Here is a 21592-nt window from a genome sequence, read left to right as displayed (position 1 = left end):
AGACACGTCAACAAATTAGAGAGATGGACAATCATCAACCTTATGAATTTTGAGAAGGGCAAGTTCTGGATTCTGCACCTGGGCTGGGGCAACCCTGATTGTGTGTATAGACTGAGGAATGATGGAGAGCAGCCCTGCGGAAAGGGACCTGGGGGTCCTGGTTGATGGCAAGTTGATTATGACTCAGCAGTGCCCTGGCAGCCAGGAGGGCCAACCGTGTCCTGGGGGGCATCAGGCAAAGCATCGCCAGCTGGTCAAGAGAGGGGATTGTCCCGCTCTGCTCTGTGCTGTGGCAGCCTCACCTGAAATATTGTGCGCAGTCTGGAGCACCACAATATGTAAAAATACATTAAGCTCTTAGAGAGTATCCAAAGGAGGACAATGAAGATGGTGAAGGGCCTCGAGGGGAAACTGTATGAGGAGCGGTTGAGGGCACTTGGTCTGTTCAGCCAGCAGAAGAGGAGTCTGAGGGGAGACCAGTCACAGTCTACAACTTCCTCAGAAGGGATAGGCACTGTTTTGACTAGTGACAGGACCCAAGGAAATGGCCTGAAGTTGTGTCAGGGGAGGTTTAGATTAGATACTTCACCCAAAAGGTGGTTGGGCACTGGAGCAGGCTCCCCAGGGAGGTGGTCACAGTACCAAGCCTGATGGAGTTCAAAAAGCTTTTGGACAATGCTCTCAGGCACATGGTGAGATTGTTAGGCCTGTCCTGTGCAGGGCTAGGAGTTGGACTTTGATGATCTTTGTGGGTCCATTACAGCTCAGGAAATTCTGTGATTCTGTGGTATATTTATAATACAAATTTTGCAAGCTTTTAAAATAAAAGGTTTTTTCTCTCTTCTGTGTTTAACCACAAGTAGAGGCAAAGAAAAGGAAGATAAAATAGTGAGAGTCCTAATCTAGGAAAGTACAAAAAATTAATTAATTTAGCTTTAGCAGTTTGGTTTTATATCCAGGATTAATGGACATCTGCCACAAATTGTTCTCTGTTCATGCCTTCCTTTCAAATGTTAAAATGGGATAAAATGTTTTCCTCTCACAAGATAGGTCCATTCCTATTCATGGGAATCTGAGATACCATTGTGATGAATGCCATGAGAAACTAATAATTCTGGGTGCAGCATAAGCTTGGGAAGATTTGCACTAAATAAAGGAGTGGCCAGAAACTGCATGAGCAGGGTTGAACAACTGCCCTTTCTGTTAGCTCTCATCCAGCCCGTGCACTAAATGAGGCAGGGATCCTGTGGAAAAAAGTACTGAGCCATCATGTAATTATAGACTGGGCACGCAGTTAACGATGAATCCACACAGGGAGTCAGAACTGAGGCTGTGCAAATACAAGCATATTTATTGCCTCTCCTACCATTTGAGTTCTTCACACTACATGCAAAAGCTTTTCCATGTAGGATGGTCTGGGGCTGCTGAACAGAAGTCATAAGGGTACCCTTTCATGGGTCCATTAGTCTCCTCAGAAGTTGTCTTATTTGACATAATATGTACTCAAACACACTGAGGCACACATGCATATGCACACGTACTTACACCTGTGTCTGTTATAAAATAATGTAGTGGTAAGGGGTAATCTAAATCATAAGGAGAATCTATGTTCCTCCACTGAATTTCCTCCCCCTTACTAAAGTACTGATCTTTACAGCTGAGACAGATTATGCAAAAGGATCACACATAGAGGAAGGTTTTGTTACTGCTGTAGGAGGAGTAGCCAGGGGATCTGCAATTATGTGGGTTGAGAATATAAACCTCTTACACAGGAATGTGCAGGAGATCAGCTGCATTCCTGCAATCCAGAGCCTGCGGTAACAGCAGAGAAATGCTATAAAACTACTGAATTAGAGAAGTCTTTTTTGCCTTCCCAGTTTTGGTTTTGCTTAACCTGTTTACTGGGACAGCACAGAGCTACAACACTAGCTCTGTTTACCTTAACTGGGGTGTTCATGCTGAAGCCTAATTTTTATGTCAATATTTTGATGTTTTCACTGCTGAATGTTTTAGCAGGCACAGCCAAATACTCCAGAATGATAGACTAAATTTGGAGAAGGAAAAATATCACATGAACAGCTTTCCTTTTCTTTCTTTATGACTTTTAAAAGAAAATAGAATGAATTACAGGTGAGAAACCCTTAGAATATAGACTACCTAAGTATAGATTTTCCTATCTGGCAGATTTTCTGCTTACATTTCCCTTTCTGGGTAGCAATTATTGACAAATACCATGTTGTATTCGTGTTGCCTTTACAACAATAAGAATGTTGTTTTTCATTCTGTTAGCTGCTCAGTGGTAATTTTCAGAAGTTATTGTGCAGCTACTGTTGTTCTAGTTGACAGAAGATTGTGTACACACATTTCTTGTCAGAAAGTATGCTTTTATTCAAAAGAATTTCAGAAGAGAGAAAAAAATGCATCCAGTGAATGGCATTGGTAAAATAAAAGAAAAAACTTACAATACCACTAGTTTTTTATGCCTAGATGCTGGTTAAATAGCAAATATAAAGGGAGAAAGTCAAGTTTGTGTACAGCTTTTCAGTATTTTATCAGAAATTTTAAATACAGTACAAAAGTAGATTTTAGGCTATTATCTCCACAGGTTTTTTTTTTTAATATCCCCATATCCCTCCTCTGAGATGTATTCGAATTGTATTTGATTGTATTTAAAACATCAATAAAGGGAATTTTAATGGCTGAGATAAATAGCAATGTAATGTAGTTTAAAGCAATGGAGGACAAAAGGCTGAACTCCTAAGAAAAGTTAACTCTACATTTACAGGGGTGTAACCAATTAATTTGTAATTGAGCTTCCACAAGTAGGAGTCCAAACTACAGGTGATCTTCATTTAAGTCATTAGTTGAACAGAATCATGCATCTGAGTCATTATCATAGATGTCTGAAATGGAAAAAAATGCAAAAAATATTAGTATTGTGTACTTTGACTCAAGGAGAAAGTTATTAATTGTAACTGAATGTAGCTACTGTATTGTTTGAAATGTTCAACATACCCTCAGCAACATTGTCATAAATCTCTCCTTCGCTGTAAGTTAAAAAAAAGAAAAACAATACATTTAAAAATCGAGATATCAGATATAAATTACTGTTTGCATGCAGATATGAAATAGAGTAGTAGTATGGTACAGGCAAGATATCAAGTAATTAATTTGCTAATTACAAAAGTGCAACCTTTGTGGTGATAGAACAGTGCTTAGCAGGATGGTCAGGTCAGAGGATTTTCAGCAAAGGGTTGACCTGGATACATTTCTTTTTAATATGAAAGGCTGGCTTTTTTAAAAGGGTGGGATTTTTCAATTAAATTTTTAAGCAGCCATTCTCATAGGGGTATTTCCTTAAAAAAATGAAGTACTTCCTTGGTTTTTCTAAATGAACACCAGAAATAAAGAATAAAAAACCCAGTATGCCCTTGAAATTTTTTTCTGTTTCTGTACTTGGCAATTCCATAATTTTGGAGGTGCTTCTTTTTAGGTAACAAATTTAGGTAATGTCTATAAAAGATACATGCTTCATGAACAGGAATTTTCAAAATATTTCACTTAGATATGTGAAGAAGCCCATGGAAGTCAATAAGGCTTTGTATATATATGTATATATATACACATATATATTTATATATATACATATATATATAAAAAATTCAAATGTGTGTGTAAGTATTTGGATGCCTCTACATTCTAAATGTGACAATTATAAATGTGACATCTGATTTGATATTTAAGGGTCTCATATAAAGCCTGTTGAAGGAAATGGAAAGGCTTTGTCTGACAAGAGTTTTGGAGTAGAACTGAAATGCTGAACTCCATGCAGTTATTCAGAGCAACACTGGGCCAAATCTGCTCAATCGTCATAAGAATGAAATAAAATTAAACCTAAAGAAAATTTGATCGATTTTAGTTAAACATTTGAAAAGGACATCAATACACCTAATCACATTAACTTGCAGTTCATTAATAGATTCTAATACTAATAACGCTTAATTTATGTAATTTTTCATGGTTTAATCAGAGTTTATGGTTATACAACGAGGAAAGAGGCCCTGGCAAATTTCCAGCGTGGATGCATGTGATTAATTCTTGAGAAATTATAACTTCATAAAAATAACTCAATTTTCCAGACTAGAATGACAGACTAAAATAATTACATTTCATTTTTTTTTAACAGAGAGTTTAGAAAAAAATTGAGTGTTATAACAATTTTTTCAAAAACATCACTTTGTACTTACTTTTGAACTAAATTGCTTCTCAAGACATAGCCATCTGTAAAAGTAAAATATATATGCATTTAAGTTAAATTTAAATACTTATTACTTCTGTTGCTAGCACTAGTGAAATGCCTTATTTCTCTTTTATATACTTCAGACAGAAAAACATAACAGATGGATAACAATGTAAAATGGGCACATACTTGATGAAGCTTTTACTATATCCAGTGTTTTAGTTATTCTTATTTGCCTGTTTAGTATAACACAGTGTCTTAGATAGGAAATCAAATACTGTAGTAGCTATGAGACCAGTTAGGTATCTACTGTTCTGGATACTTTACATATTCATAAAATGTTATCTTATTTCCTCCTTCACAATAATTTGTCTTTTCTGATACACAAGACATGAAAGTATTTTTTCTTTTTTTTTAAATACACGGTGATGTCCAGCTAAAGAATCTCATGTCTTTTGTTAAGGCTTTTTTACGTCCAAGCCCTAATTCTATTCTATCTGAAATTGTCCTTTCTAAGATCTGTAAATATACTAGTAGGGGGAACCATGCCTTGTAAATGCATGTCAGATACAATAAGCTAGAACTGTTCCCAAAAGCTGATAAATTATTAGAGTCTTTAACTGGCGAGTGTTTTAATATATAAAAATATCCTATGCTTCCTATATGGAAAATTGGAAAAGCTATCCAAAAAGACTAATACCCCAAACAATCCTGCAAGTAGTAATGAAAAACTTTTATTTAACAACAGTTTTTTGTTTGTGGGTTTTTTTAAGGCAAGCCCCTGTTAGAACATAATAATAAGCAGTTTTTCTTCATAAACAAACATTTGTATAATTCACTTTCACTTGGCATATTTCCATCTTAAAATAGATCGATATCAAGATGTTATATAAATCTCAAAGTACATAAGGGGTTTTTTTCTAGAATATGCTATATATAGTGGATTAGTGATTTGATCTGTAAAAGCCATAATACATTTACAAACATGGGATTTTAAAAGAAAACCTCTAGCTTGTGCTAGAGCTGAAGTTGCCTAAAAAGGCATTAATTTTGCATGATAATATTTTATTTTACACTTACCTACATTAGCTACTGTTTAAGACTTAACAATTACATGAATTAAAAAACAGTTCTGTGCTTTTAATATTTGATTGCTGCTATATAAGATAAAATTTGCTTGATTTGCCTGTATTTCTATCTTTGATGTCATGAAGATTTGATACATACATAAATTCTTCTATAACATTTGCCTACTAAAACTGTTGAGCTGTAAGTAATCTTCAAAAGTCAAAGAATCCAGTGCTCCAAGTTTTCAGTCACCTGCGTACTGTCTCAGGCTGAATGCCAGCTGGAACCCATTGAGGAAGCTCTGTCTAATCAGGATTTTTTTAGCCTGGTTGTCTTTCCCCAGATTTTATTATCTGGGATAAAGTAATGGAAATGGATTAATTTTATTTATTTTTTTAAAAGATGTCGTCTTTTTAAAGTTCTCTTTAGGACAGTCCAATAATTTCCATTACTTCTGAAGTCTCCAGGGAGTAATTTAAAATGATTTGGCTAAATCATTCTAATCTTCTGAAATACACCAAAGCAAAGCTTCTTTACTCACCATCATGACATACAAACCCAGTGTGCTTGCAAGTCATGTGCATGTGACTGTGCTTAGATCATGGCAAAGCACAGTCCAAGTTTTGATGGTCCCTGGCCCTCAAATAGCTGAGAAATACAGCTCCTGCTGATCTCACAGCCTTTCAGAGTTACTAATCCCAAGTTATATGTCCAAAGTTTCAGTTTCTAACTAATTAATTAATTTTTATAGGGCTTCCAAATAGGAAACAAGCCAGCAGGTCAGCACATTCTGTGTTAATTACTTTGCACCACTGAAAGCTATGACACATCATAGCAGCTACTCATTTGCATCATAAAGGAAGCTCAGAGAGGACAAAAACTTTCAGGCAATGAAATCCATTTATATCCTATTTTTAAGCAAAATCTATGAACCTGAATTAAAAGTTTTTGTGTATTTAAAGATGTATGTGTTCAGACTAAGAAGGAATTTAAAAGGGTAAATGAAAATTGGTTCTTTGTTCCACTTTTGACATTTCAAATAATTTAATAGCAAAATAAGTGATATCAGAATGTCTTCCTAAGATCATCAGCCCTTGCTTGAAAAGGTGTAAACACATTACAGTATAATTTGTAATTTTTTTTAACTGTTGGAAGAGGCTTGAAGCTATGGAAGAGCTTCAGAAGTTAATGATTAAATCAAAGAATTCATGTGCAAGAAAGTAACAAAGTCATCTCTAATTGCTGATTTTCAGTCTATCTGGCCTTCTGAAGGTAAAATCATAGCTTTAAGATCTGAGGAACTCGATCAGTCACAGCAAATAACCAAAATTGTCATGCATTTACTGAAGTAGAATTCAAACTTCACTAACTAATGTGGAAATTGACAGAGATCTCTTCAGAGGTTTCCAGGGAGGATATTTTTATTTGTTTTGCTCTTTTATGCATAGCAAAGCAGTAGCTCCTGTCATGATTTGAAAGGCTTTGAAGACTACGAGAGGAAAACAGCCAACATGAACTACTTTCTACTTTGTTATTAGCTTGGTTCAAAAAATGGAGCTTTGAAAGCTGTTTTTTTGGGAAGTGGCTCTACTAGTGAAATCCATATTTTGAAAAACATATGTGTGTTATGCAAGAAATTCTTCCTCACCCTGCAGGCCTGCCAGGAAGAAGGCTGTACTCCAAACTGTAAGAGTTGAGTATAGAGGGGAAAAAAATATCAGGAAAGTACTTGAATCCCCTTCAGAGGTTTATAGCATTGGACTCTCTTCAACATAGGTCAGAAGTAAAAAGTAAAAATGAGTGAGAAAATGCTACTTGTTCAAAGGATACTTTGAACCTAGGCTGTTCCAGCACAAAATGAATTTTTGTTAGGAGATTTGAAAAGTATTGTAACAGAAGCTCATTAAGAAATTGAAACCATCAGGAGATGGTCCAGAATTCTTCAAAAATGCAAAAACTTCTGCCAATGCAAACCATAGCCAAAGGTTTCAAAGAAACACTGGAAGGCCTCATGCAGCTCCCAGAACAAGCAGACATGCCAACAAGGACATATGCCTTGGATCAGCTAGAGGCTAGGGGGAAGACTCCTAAGCAATATTACCCCCCGCCAGTTGAAAAGATTAAACTGCATCTCTTGCAACCAAAAGTAAGAATATTGTTACTGATTTTCTCTTGGCTGCAATCAATGAGGAAGTGCTATCCAAAGGTGCAGTGAGGACTTTACTTTTACTAGACTCTGTGGGGTATCATAGCTATACTCCTTTTGGCAAAGAGGGAGAGACAGAAGCAACAGAAACATCTGCTGATCCTAGTTGATGCAAAGCAAAATTTCTGTAATCAAGTTGTCTATTTTTCTCATATTCGTATATCTTGCTCCTTGGAGTGTTTTAGTTCTTTTTAAGGCAAGCTGCTCTTAAAACATGGTAATGAAATAAAAACAATCTGCCTCTTGTCAACTACCGGACAAGGTAAAAGACAAGTACTAGATTCTACTTGGATATGCTGTGGAAGAGAGTTTTCACATATTCCAACTCAGTCATTCTTTGATAATTTGATATGTGCTGCAGTTTTTTCATAAAACTTACATTCTCCTTTTTTATTGCGGCACAGGACCTTGTTGTCATCCGTGCTTTCTATAATATCAAGATACTCTCCTGGTTTAATACGTAATTCCTTAGATCCCCATCTTTTTTTAGGCAAATTCTGAACCACAGTAGTAGAAAAAAGAACTTTTATTCTACCTACAAACTGAAAAAAAGAGAAAAATACTGGTTAAAAATTATTAATGTACAGCTTGTGCTCATGTATTTTTTACTAAATTTTCTAAAATTAGGCAAATAATAGTATATGCTATGTAGTATGGGCCCATACTTGCAGATGCTCAGACCACTATTATTACAAGTAGTAATACCTCATCTTTCAAAGGATTAAGGGACACAAATGAGAGCATGCCATATAGATATTTTAGTTTTTATATTTTGTGAAAAAAACCTACTTTGAGTAAAACTTACTTTGAATTTTTTCCGGAACTCTTTTTCTTTTCTTTCCATCTGTTCATGCTTTTGTACATCTTTTTCATCTGATTTCCTTCTTCCAAAGCTTGCTACTTTTGATGAACTAAAGCAAGAGGTTACAGACAAAACCAAATCAGCAACACGTCTGAGGTATTGGAACGCTTTCTGATAATTTTGGTGAAAATGCATTTTCCTTCATGTGTCTTTATCATGTTTTTGTTGCTCTGTAAATATAGTGCAGGTAATACAATACAGATTTTATTTCAAAATTAATAAAAAGCTGGGGTTGTCTTTCGTGTTTTTCTCTGATGTTGATGTATCTATCACATAAGCAAATATTGAGGTATTGAATATTCAAGTATTGAGTATTTAAGTATCTGTCTGCTACAGCACTTTAGAATTTCTCAGCAAGGAGCAATTTTTATGAAATCTGTGTATCTTTTGGCAATAAGCTGAATAACAGTGTATTTCACTGTGGAGGCAGCTGGAACATCTTAGCCTTACATATGTTAGTCCTATATGGCCATAAAAAACCTTGCTGCACCAGAGAATCTGCATTACATAACCCATTTCAGGTTCTGTTGGTTTTTTTCCACATCCCTGATAGTGTTGACCTCTGCCAAGAAGCATGGAAGTGTTTCATGCCCTAACTGTCCTTTCTGATGCTGTATATAGGACTATAAAGTCTGATTCTCCTTTTTGATCCTTGCTGATCTCTGTAGGAGTTGTGGAAGACAGTTTCATTAGTGATGAATGTTCGTGTGTGTGTGTGTGTGTGTGAACTAATCTAGACTTAGGTTAGAAGGGCCACATATTTTCCTTTGCATAAGAGCTCTCTCTGTTTTAATTTCTTCAGACTAGATTATCGTAGTCCACTCTGTTGCTCCACCTGAGTGGAGTAAGTGACACCAGAATGCATAATTTTGCAGTCATCATCACAGATGCATCTGTGCTCATAACATGTCTGTGCTCCAGAGATGACCACAATTTTCTGATCCAGGATAAAAGTCTTCCTAGCTGAACTTTACACCTCCAGATGTGTTTCCTACTTATAACACAGAGCCCTGTCTCCTTTTCTCTTAAAATACTGGAGCAGCCGAGATCAAGTATGTATCCTAACAGTCCCCAAATTTTGATAGAAGAACTATGTGCAGAGAATCTACATTGAAAAGTATCTTTAGGCCATGCATCCATTTCTACCTCTTACTTTTTCTATGGTCTAATTATCGTTCGAATCTGAAACGGAGGAAAGAGCCTTCAACTGCCATTTGGTTTTTGAGAACTACAAAACCTGGCAACACTAAATAAAGCAGACATTAACAGCAGTCTGCCTCCAGCAAATACTTTAAAAATGTCTCTCAATGTATTAGATTTCTAATCACAATATTTCCACTACATATCATCAAGCGGCGGTGCAGGGAAGTCCGAAGAATCCACATCATCGTACACATCCTCTCCACAATCTGAAATAATAGTGTTTAGGAGAATGAAATGTTATTATGTGAAACTTAAGAAGTGAATACACTGTGTTACAGTCTATGGTATTTTACTGAAGTTGACAAGAAAATAAGGCAAGTACTGTAGCCATTTACTGTCTATAGTAACTGTGGATTCTCTGTTTAGCACAATCTACTGTGCAACACCACCCAATCTTTTCAGATTAAGACTCTTTAATAGCAATAACCAGTAGTCACTGAAATTTTAATCTTCTAAAGTTTAAGCAAGTTTTAGCACATGATGGGTAATGTAATAGCCTTTAATCTTCACTTTAATTAATCCATGTCCCACTATAGTGCATCGAAATATATTGCTGGAATTTGATTTTAACATATATTCAAGGACTTGTATAGCACTCTTGTCAATCTAACATTGCTTAAAAGTGGATATGAATCACGTGTATGTTAGTTTTTAGGCCATATTGGAACACCAAAGCAGTGAAAAAAATCTTAGCCCAGGAATATTCTTTGAACCACATTCAGTGTATTTGTAGAGAGGAAGCAATTCTTCAACTCATCAAATCAATGCCTAGAGAAATCAGTAGGTTATAAAAGGTTTAGAACTCAGTTCTAGAAACAGCCTCAAAAATTGGAAGAAGTTACTTTTTATTCCATGGCTGAGCCAATGGTTATGAGTTATATATTATTTTACAGGGATATTGCAAGTGATAAAAGTAACAGCAAGCACCTTTTTTTACTTTTGAAGTCTTTTACTGAGTGCTTCTTTCCAAGCGTATCTGTTCAAATTAAGTTCCAATAAAATGAACTAGTGTAAATCTCAGATAGAAAAACCACATTAAATGTATTAAATTGTTTTCTAGAGAGGTTGCAATGTATATGTATCTCCTTGTCTGTAGCCAATAAGTCACAATATTTGAAATTTGTTTACTAGAACTGGGTAAGCAATAGGAAATCCTGTTTCCTTCCTTGGATGTATTTTTATGACTAGAATGATACAGAGCAGCGTATACAGAAAAAAGGATCAGGAATCAATAGAGAGACTGAACAATAGACTATTAATTACCTTTTTCAGACGGCTTTGTTGAAGAAGATGTGCTGGGGGAGGATGTGAAAGAAAGCTTATTAAGTATTTATAGCATATTCATAGGCTTTTTTGTAACCTAAATAATCTAAAAAATTGCGACACCAGGGCTCCAAATAATCTCCAGAAATTTTGAGGTGCCACCGACACCACCAATGCTTCGAGACTAAATGTATTTTTACCACTGAATCAAAGTAAACTTTTTCAGAACTGAATGACTGAGGTAGGTGGTAAAAACAGCAGTTGCTGATCTAACCTCTAGGTAAGATGAGTAGAAGACAATCTTTGCATTTTTCTGTTTGGTATATTATTCCTAAAATTTGGATTAATGGGTCTAGATTTACCAGTTTATCTCAGGTACGTTGTACTGGTAAGCAAAGTACATTTTAACTGAGGATACAGCAAATTTGCATCAGCAGAGTGGCACAAAGATGATGGATTATTTTGGTGCTCTTCACCGAAAAGAAAATTTGGCATATTTTAGTTACCAGACTTTTGCAAAAAGTACGGCTTGTTAAGAGAATAATTATGCAGGTGAAAAGAAAGCTCAGTGTTTTTGCAGAAAAGTATCATCCTGAGCTGCAATTCTATGCATGATTCATTAGGCTGCTGTGAGGACATGTTAGTAGCATATGATCAATGCTTTATTAGAATTAGTTAATGTGCACTGTGATTTCCTGGCAGACTCTTACAATAAATTTCCATTATCTTCTGCCTCATTGACTTTGGTTGTTTTTTCTCGTATACTTTTCTTTTTGTCATCTTTGACCTTTAGCCTCTTCAAGATTCCCCAGGACCAGATACCATTCTTATCTTCATCCTGTGATACAGACCTTTGGAGTATGCATGCGATTATCACAATGTCAAATGTAATGTTCTTTTTAAAAGGCCCAGTTTAAATTCTCCATTGGTGCACATAATTATCATTAATGCCAACAATGTATATAAACCATGAAGTGAGGTCACTTACCCAAATGGTAAAATGCTAAACTAGAAATATGTATGTTATGTTACTTGTAGATACTGAGATATATTTGTAGTATATATATTAATCTAGTGGCTTACTGTTTTCATGCTGTTACTCAGCTAGCTAGCAATTAAGTTTGTTATTTTCATTTCAGACCTATTCTGTCTACTTGGGGATTTGGAGATTTTCATGATTGCAACTGCTTTTGCTGACTTACTAAAATTAATTACAGAACAAAATTTCTCCAAAAGACAGAAGAACCTTTTTAGTTTAGCTTCACAAATTCATACTGATATATACCCACTTGCTGATCATCCTAATACTTGCTAATTATTACATCTAACTAAAAAATACTAAAACCTGAAAACATTCTGTTAAAGTAGAAAATGATTTAAATTATATAAAAATTTACCTTCCTATGGGATCTCCATCATCAATTTCATCGTAAATATCTTGATTAGAAGGAGGAGGTGGGAACACATCTTTAACAGATGAAACAATGAATTAATGCAAATATATTTAATGCTGCAGAATAGGGTATTCATTACAGGCCTCTTAACTATATTAGACGTGCGTGCAGTTTAGGCAATATCCTTGTAAATGGAATATTTCTGTAAACCAGCACAGTCTGTTTATTAAAACAGTGATTTAGACTTATCTCAGTTGGGAATACCATCCACAGAATTTTAATGTGGCACTGCCAATCACAAGAGCATGGATACTGAATACATATGCTTCTACACTGTAGTCAATGAAATTCGAAATGGCTGATTCGGCCCAGACACTAGGATGACTTTTAAATTTTCATGTGTGACTCAAGTGATAACTGAAGATGCCAGACCAATACTCTTAGCAAGGGACATCTTGTCTTCATCCATGGAAGTCAGAGATAAGCGCAATGTAAGCTACCCATTTTGGCCTCAGTTTTGACCTTTGGGCCCCACCTCCTTCAGTGCAGAGTTAGCTCAGTTTGCATGTGCAATTCCAGCCACCGGTCAGAGTAATCACTGAAATTTGTACTTAGCTGGCAGCAACTCCGTTCAGTACTGCCAGGGGATGCTTCTGCCATGACCAGTATCTAAACTCTAAGCTGAGAAGATGACCTGTGCTCTTGTGATCAACAGAGAATGCTATATAAATATATAGGCTACCAAAGGGGAAACTGAGTTCGAATGTGTTCTTGACTGCGTGGAGCTGCTGCATCTGGGACTCCAGTGTATTACTGTAACTGAAGTTGCCCTTAACTCTGTTAGCAAAATGCAGCTTTATTTGGTAGTATTTCTGGCTTTTTCAGAACCAGATTTCTCCCATGCAGAAACCCTTGCTCATCTTAGTATTTTGACAGCTATATCTGTGTTGTTTTGTGGGATGATTTACCTTCACACACACACAAAAACCAAGTTCGGTCATCTGTCTTGCTAGTGATTCACAGTATCTGAAGACAAAACTGCTATCTCACTCAAGTTCCTGTAAGTGGTGGGGAAGGTAATTTGGCTACTATACTTCCTTGTTTGTTGCCCATTAGCAAACATTTAATATGCTTATGGATAATTAGTGCATTATCTGGAAGCTGTAAAAAATACACACTAACAACTCCCCCAAAATGTATATGTAGAACTTACTTCCAGTTCCACTGTTGTCAGAACCTAGGCTGGAAAAGCAAACAAAAGACATTTTAGACTTGAGTAAAAGAAAATATCATGATCACCCATCCCTTTTTCATTTATGAATTCTAAAACTTTCGGCCTTAGCACTCATGTTCATGTCAGCTGAACATTACAAGTTCTGCACTGGAAGCTCAGACACATGCTTGTGTTTTCTATGTGGGGAATAACTAAATGTGCCAGCTCTTCCTTTCTGTCTGCTTTCACCACACTCACATCAATTTCTTACAGTCAAATAAGTAGTTTGTGTTCTTACTAATGCCAAAGAAAATGTGTAATCTAGTTCAGACATGAACTAGCTGCTAGATGAAGAAAAATTAACTCTTAGTAGATTCCGGTAAAGCAGAAAAAATGCTTCATTTTTTTTGCTTTTTTCCTAGGAAATAATTAGTTACAAATCATAAAACAGTGCTTTAATACATCGCTCAAAGGAATTGAAAGGGGAATAAGAGGGTTATCAGTACGATCCTTAGTAATTTATAAGTAAAGCTGTGAAGCAAGTTGTTTATTTTCACAAATCAGTGCAGATATTTCAAGCCAGTGAAGGTGCACTTTTTCATATAAGCAGAATATTGGGTCCTAATTTTTAGCAATTGTTAGCAATTTCCAATGAAGTGTCATTTTCAACGAAATGCAAATTGATGTCTACAGCTATAATGATTTACTATATTTAGAATATATTTTATATTCTTGCTCATATCTTTAAACTAAAGTACAAAATATGCCTTTGGGTCATATGATAATTTATGTTGGAAGTGACCTCGGGGGGTCATGTAGTCTAACTTGATGGGAATAAAAATATAATCCAACTGAACACTAGAGAGTGCATCCAGACCCTTTAGATTCATCCCTTATGAGAGATCTTCTTGAAATGAAATGTTAAACAAATGAATTTATTGCTCAACCAGCTTTCATTGGGTACAATTTAAACCTCTAACTGCATGTTTCTAACATTTCAAAGTTTCCGTGTTAGCCCAGTGTTCTAATAGTAGTTGAAAAAACCCTGAATGGTTCACAGTAGCTGAGATTACTTCCAAGTTAGAGTCTTACTTAAAACCATACATTGAACCAAGTTATTTGTCAAACTTTTGCGCCAAGAACTCCTGAAATACGACAGCCGTGATCACTTATTAATTTTCGAATATTAGCAATACTGCTGATAATGAGCTAATACTGTTTGGTCAAGAGATTTTTTTTAGAATGGCATTCTTACAGTGGTTTCAAAACGTGTTGATGTATGTCGGACCTTCCAATAATTCATGCTCAAGAACTTAACAGAATGCTATTAATCACTAGAGAAGATAAAAATGTCAAAATACAGCTTAAAAGATTTAATGAATCTGAGCAAATCATTCATCCTTCCAAGTTCCTTGGAATACACTATTATTTTAGTACACAACAGTGTCAGTATTACTGTTTGCTTTTACATTCAACAGATTTTCTAAATACCTTGCCTTGAGAGGGTTAATTGTGATTCTTGCCGTAGTGAGAAGGATTGGCCAAAGATACTTTTGCAATGAAGTAACTATTGCTGAGATTACCTAAAATGTAGAACAACTAACTCAAGTCTCCTGGCTAGGTCATGATGCCATGAGGCCAATGTGCAGGGAGGAAAACTGATATGGAGCAAGTTGGCAAAGTATCAGATTTGTTGCTTAAGAATGCCAGCCTGAAGGCAGACTTTTCCAAGTACTGTTTCTGGAGCTCAATGGGAATGTTCTATCAACTGAGGATCAGCTGCACTCAGCAGCCAGCCAGCTTCAGTCCTTTTATTCCAGGCAGGCCTACAAAGTTAAGAAGCCTCATGGGAAGCAGTGAAAGCAGGGGTAATGGCTGTTTCAAGATGGTTGTCCTACATATGGAAATCCTTTGCAGCTGTATGCAAATCCCTTGTCCCAGGCTATGTGTTTCTGCACATCTGGACACGTAGTGGAGATTGAGCACTGTTTTGTTGCATCACATTTCAGAAGCAGGCTTTTATGTGAGGTCTGGTAACGGAGGGTACCACTGTCGTGCTAGGTTATGTGATAGCCTTGACTTCTGTCACAAGGTCACTAGGATATTTCCCAGCCTGCAAATCTGATCTGCTGCTGGAGGTGGCACTTAGAGAAGTGTACTAAGAAGATCTTGACTGCAGATCTGTTTGACATGAAAAAGATGACACATTGAAGTAGAGAATATGCAGTGGAGCACTGCATTGCAAATGCGTGTGAGACCATTCCATAGAGAAGAAGCTTCTGGTGAAGTCAAAAAAGTCAAAAAAAGCTCATACCCATCTCATGGAACTTGAGAGGCCTTGTTTTCAGGATTGAACTTGTTAGCCACACTCTTTCCTGAAGGGCCATCCTAAGCTTGACTCCAGAAGTCCCTTCTCTTCAAAAGAAGACATATAGACTCCCACTGAGGCTCACGAAAGCAATGGGGGTGATCAGGAGTTCCCTCCTGCAGTGAATTGCTTTTGGAGTCTTTTATTTTTTCATTTTAGAAAAGGGACTACACGACTTCAAAAGACAGAATGAGAGAAAAGAGGGAGTGAAGAGAATTGCGCTTCCTGCATATGATTTGTAATCCTGTATGGTTTGCATTTCGTTCTCTTTTGGACTGCAATTGTGTAGGTCCTCTTCCAATAGTACAAATTCCTCCTGAATATGGGAGCTTACAGATGATGGATTCTAGAATTCATTTATGCTCCTCTAACCAACTTACATGTTTCTTATACAAATGACTGTTCTGTGACAAGAGTTGGCTTTGTTGTAAAACTTCCCCTGTCTAGGCTGACTGGGATGAATTATTTTTTTCTTTCCATGTATTCCTTATACATACCTCATCAAGCTCTCCTGCTCTCCAACATCATCATACACTTCCATGTCACTCTCTGAAAATTCCACATCGGCTCCAGTAGGTGCTCGTTGCTTTCTTTTTAAAGAGTCATAATCAATCTCTACCATGGTTGTTTTAATGTATCCATCTAAATGAATAAAATCATTAGGCAGAGACAGTTTTAAAGGTCATGGTAAAGGGATGAGTTTAACAGAATGTTCAGAACTAAATTTTTTTTAATGAGTTTTGAAAAATTTCAAAGTGTCTCATTCCAAGCAGCCTAAGCTTGACTCTTCATCTGTCAACATAAATACAAATCTCAGATCGGTCTCCCCACTAAACCGTCCTCAGGTGGTGCCAAGTTAACTTCACCTTATTTGCTTCTCAGCTGCCAGCTCAGAATTTTCTGTTCAGACTCCTGGAATCATGAGGCAGACTCCATTTCTCAGCTAACCTTTGAACCACTGCAGTCTTGTGCATATTTTAGGTCATCAGAACAGCTGGCCTAAGATGAGGAACTCTGTATCTCCTGAGGGGAATTTTAGACAGTCCTCTTAAAAATCATGCAAGTGTTTTTAATAATTTTGATTGATTTAATGGATCAGTCTTTTATAACCCAGGAGCCAGATCATCAATCCCTTTATCACACTCACAGATCCACTGATGATACTTATACAATTAGAGAAACATCTTGGATTTCAGACAAAATAAAAACTAAAAATCAGTCAGAAACTTTCCGTAGGAGTAGAAAAAAGATAAAGACTTAGAACTGGTCCTTATAGTCTCTATTTCTATTTTAGGAACACCAATGTTATGATTAAGAGAAAGACAGGAAAAAATGCGATCCTTGTTACTTGCAGGGTGCCCAGTTCTGATGGTATTTGAAAGCTGACAGGGAATTGCTTCTCAGTGTGTCAATGAAGGTCCCAGCATATTGTACCTGACTTATTTTAGTGCCTATAAATGTTACATCATGTTTTGCAATAACTTCATGGTATGAACTAAACCTTTCATGCTAGCTGAGCACAGGAGGGCAAGCTGTGATAATTACTTACTTTGGTGGCCAGTGACTCAGCCTTGGTAAGGCTACTCTTTGGTGTAATGCTCACCTGTTTGCTGTCATACAGTGAAAACATTCAGGAGCACAAGGGAGAAACAGAACTCACAGCATCCTCCTATCCTGCCCAGCCACTTTCCTTCTGGGTTGTCTGTGAGGCGAATGATTTCAATCTTATCCCCCTCTTTGACAGTCAGTTCATTCTTCCCCCCTTTGTAGTCAACACAAGCTCGTGCCAGATGAAGAACTTCAATGGGTCTCATTAACTGAAAAAAAGAAGGAACAAAATAAATCACAGATGTGGAAAATAGAGATTTTTTCTCTCAGACATTCAGAATAAAAGAAAGAATAACAGTTATGATGATTGCTTGTTTCATTGACATTTAAAGTGTCTTAGGCAAATAAACAGAAAGGCTTTCTGCCACCACAACTACCTAGTTTAAATTAATAATCAGAGATTAAAAGAGAGGGGAACAGCATGGAAGTAGACCAGTTGAACTGATTGGCAAAATCACAAAAATGCAAAGACTAAAACCAATGAACTAACTATGGAGCCTTTCATGAGTTTACAAAACAGACATATTTAATTCCAGTGCCCATCTCCATGTATTTCCAGCAGAACCACTCACCAAAACAGAATCTTTTATGTTGGAAAAACCTCTGAGATCACTGAGCTCAATAGAAGAAATATGCAAACTAAACATCCCCCAGCACAACTTGGGGCTACTTCCTCTTGTCCTAATCCTTGTTATGTGGGAGAAGAGACCAATCTCCACCTCACAACCTCCTTTCAGGTATTTGTTTGGAGTTATAAGATCTCCCCTGAGCCTCCTTTTCTCTGGGCTGAGCACCCCAAGCTTCTGTAGCTGTTCCTCATAGGACTTGTGTTCCAGACCCTGCACCAGCTCCATTGCCTTTCTATGGACTCTCTCCAGCACATCAGTGTCTTTCTTGTAGCAAGGGGCCCAAAACCAGACACAGGATTCAAGGTGCAGCCTCACCAGTACCAAGTACAAATGGACAATCACTGCTGTGGTCCTGCTGGCCACACTATTGCTGATACAAATCACATGAGTAAAATTCATTAACATTAAAGAGTCTGCCACATAATCCTCTGTGTTTACAATTCTTTTCTATAAATGATATTGCAAGTATTCACAAGAGATGATCACACTGTTTACTAGAGTTTAGGATTTGCTTTGCGGGATCTTTACATTATGGAGAAACCATTTTGGACTGTAGTATTTGTGACTTTAAGATATATATGACCTTTCAGAGGCATAGCGCTCTTGCCAATTAGAGAATAGGTCAGGAATATAGGTGTGTAGGTGGCGAATAAATGTGAAAGAAAATACCAACTAAAAAATATTTGTTTGCCTTTAAATATAATAACATTCCTTAATGGCTGTAGGACAACAGCCTGCAAGCTAAAAGCATTCTGTGTGCTAATACCTACACTTCACAGGAGTGGTTAACCCACTATTATTAACTAAGTGGTTCTTTAATATTTGCTTATCAACTCATGCCAGTCTCTCCACAGCTGACCAAGGCCTCAATGTGAGACAATCACCATGGCTTTACTGTGTACTGAACATAAAAGGAAATAAAACAAAGCTGCCCACTATGTACAGTGACACTGAAAAAAGCACAGTGGAGCATTGTGAACAGATATTAGTTTAGAGAAACTGACTGGCTGATTTGCAAACTGTGGGAGCATGCTGACCACCATATATATAAATATTATTTAGTAACAGAAAGAACTGCCTCATGATTTAGCCTGAGACACAGACTTTAGCTCCCCTACACATGCCCTATTAATTTCCTCCCCTCTTAAGCTGTAAATCCTTTTAGATACCTTTATGCCAAGTGCAAGGGCAATATGTTGCAATTTTGAAATCTCTCAAGGGCTAGATGCTTTTGTATCTGACTACAGCAAAGCAAGTAACACTAAGTATACGGGATACAATTCCCGCTTTTATTAAAGACTTTTGTTGCTATTCTAATGATGCAAATCACTAGAAACAGAAAAGTGAAAACAAAATTTTTATTTTTTTTTAACATGGAAAGAAGCTGTGAAGGTAATTTAAAGAAAACTGTAAAGGCACTGAACAAAGTCCTTGTCATCAGTGCAGAGCTTGAAGTCAAGTATATGCCCAACATAAAAGGGTAGTTTAAAACTTTATTCAGAATTTATTCGGGTATTTGAACTACCTACCATAACAAATAGTTTTGTAACTAGATGAGAAGTGTATTTTGAACTTGATAATGCTAAATAATCCTTCTTACATGTTTTTGGCCAGATTACAAAACAAAAAGCTTACTTTGAACTTCTTCCTTAATTCCAGTTCTTTCTTTTCTTTTTCCTTTTGTTCTCTTTTCTCTTGTTCCATTCTTCTCTTATCTTCTTTGTTCTGCTTCTTCTCTTTTTCCCTTGATGATCTGAAAGTGCATTGCCAGGAATGAATGTGTGAAGCAAATCTTCCCTAGAGCTTCCTTACTCAAGGTTGATAAAAAATTACATGTGATAAAAAAAGACTTCTCCAAGTGAAATCAAAGCTATGGATTCTAAACTCTAGTGAACCAGCAACAAATAGAGTAAGAAATCCTTTACTACGTATATAAAGTGGCTGTCCTTAAGGGGACAGCACACCAGGAAAGGTTACCTGGAGGCAAAATACCAGCTCTACATGTGTGTATCCAAATGTCCCTGACCTAATTGTGTTGAATAAGCTTGGAAACTGGTAGCAGTTTCATTCCTTTTTTAGGATAGTTTTGGTAAGCTGATATGCTCAAATTATACTAAGAAAACCCCCCCAAAAAACCCCCCAAAAAAACCCAAAAAACTGAATGAAGATCATTTGTTTGGGTTGTAAAACATGTATTAAAATCACTTATTTGCAAAGGGAATTCACCAATAAATTCGTCAAAGTCCTTCTAAATCTGAAGTATTCTACATCTATTACTTATTTGAAGGGAATTGGCTATCACAATACAGTAAATTCCATACATTTAGATATCACCAGGGCAAAAGAGTCCTCAAAGTAAAGGTCTAAATGGAAGAAGAATAAGAGAGCTTGTATTCTGGCTAGTGTACTCAGGCAATGAAAATTGTCAATCCAGCCTCCCACAGGAGTTCTAATAACATTTATCTGAAAAGCAAGAAAAACAACCACAACAAAAATCTGTCTGGTACCATAGTACCTTGGGCTGAGCTTATTTTCTAGAGAACTAGACTGGAATTCCAACAAGTGGTTCAGACATGTTCCTCAGATCAGAAATCAGACTTCTGTTACCTCAATCACAGTAACAACATCAGTTCGTTACAGGAGTTTTTCCAGCATGAGGCATGGCAGATCTAACCTGAAAAGAACCTTAGAACAACTGGAGTTTCTTTAGGTGAAATGAATGAACACAATAATCCCTGGCAGGGACTGCAGTGGAATGACACTTTTGTGCCAGATGAAATATCTTTGTTAACAAAGATAGTAATAAAGATACAATAGGTTATAGAGTTTAAAATTGCTACCTGATGTCATTTATATCTTCATACATCTCTACATCACTTTTTTGGCCCTACAAAACCAAAAACAAACAAACAATCAAAAAACCAACAAAAACCAAACCGACCAACCAACCAAACAAAAAGAATCAATTTTAAATGGTCTAAGTACAAATGGAAAGACATGAAGAAACTGAGCCTGCTAGGTAAGCTTCATATAAACTATATAAAATACATTTATAGCAAAATGCAAACATAAATTCCTTTAATCTTCCCAAAACAAGTTACTACATTATACAATCCCACTATTCTTTTTTCCCCACCTTTGTTTTTACAATATCACATCTATGAAGTCCTGGACTGTTAGAATCACACTAGCACACTACTTAATCCAAAGGGGACATTTTAATTGCAACGTTAGTCCTGGAAAATCTGCATCCATGCTGTTGGTTGCGCTGCTATGATGAAGGTGTCAGAGTTTGCACTATTTAAACTGGAATGTTAATGATCTAAATGAGGCTAAGATTAGGGTCCAAGAGACAGTTTTAGTCTTCCTATAACCAGGTACTTAAGCATACCAATATAAAACTGTGCTTAACTGAAATATTAACTGAAATATTCTATTACTAGAATGCAGCAGGATCCTTGTTTCTGGAAAATTGTAGCGAAATGAAATGTCAGTGGTATTAGAAGGTGTACTTTTGCCTCTTTTTTTTTTTTTTAAT

General features: G+C 36.4%; 1 protein-coding gene across 6 annotated transcripts in view; it reads right to left on the bottom strand.

Moving 5' to 3' along the window:
• Positions 1 to 2547: 2547 nt before the first annotated feature.
• FYB1 (FYN binding protein 1) overlaps positions 2548 to 21592 on the bottom strand; it is a 46055-nt gene continuing 27010 nt past the window's right edge. For 4 of the 6 annotated variants that reach the window (XM_032674660.1, XM_032674659.1, XM_032674663.1 and 1 more), the window contains exons 6-19: positions 20895 to 20941; positions 19690 to 19807; positions 17478 to 17634; positions 16315 to 16459; positions 13450 to 13478; positions 12240 to 12309; positions 11553 to 11693; positions 10843 to 10874; positions 9719 to 9785; positions 8320 to 8425; positions 7894 to 8056; positions 4248 to 4281; positions 3016 to 3047; positions 2548 to 2903 (exon numbers count right to left, since the gene is read on the bottom strand). In XM_032674660.1, coding sequence (XP_032530551.1) covers positions 2875 to 2903; positions 3016 to 3047; positions 4248 to 4281; positions 7894 to 8056; positions 8320 to 8425; positions 9719 to 9785; positions 10843 to 10874; positions 11553 to 11693; positions 12240 to 12309; positions 13450 to 13478; positions 16315 to 16459; positions 17478 to 17634; positions 19690 to 19807; positions 20895 to 20941 — 1170 coding nt within the window. In that variant the 3' untranslated portion in view covers positions 2548 to 2874. Of the gene's footprint in view, positions 2904 to 3015; positions 3048 to 4247; positions 4282 to 7893; positions 8057 to 8319; positions 8426 to 9718; positions 9786 to 10842; positions 10875 to 11552; positions 11694 to 12239; positions 12310 to 13449; positions 13479 to 16314; positions 16460 to 17477; positions 17635 to 19689; positions 19808 to 20894; positions 20942 to 21592 lie in introns of those variants that run through there. The other 2 variants (XM_032674664.1, XM_032674665.1) reach the window with 2 other exon arrangements.

Source organism: Chiroxiphia lanceolata, chromosome Z, assembly GCF_009829145.1.
Source record: "Chiroxiphia lanceolata isolate bChiLan1 chromosome Z, bChiLan1.pri, whole genome shotgun sequence".
Taxonomy (NCBI): domain Eukaryota; kingdom Metazoa; phylum Chordata; class Aves; order Passeriformes; family Pipridae; genus Chiroxiphia; species Chiroxiphia lanceolata.
The sequence above is the reverse complement of the archived record's forward strand: the minus strand, read 5'-3'. Positions and strand labels throughout refer to the sequence as shown.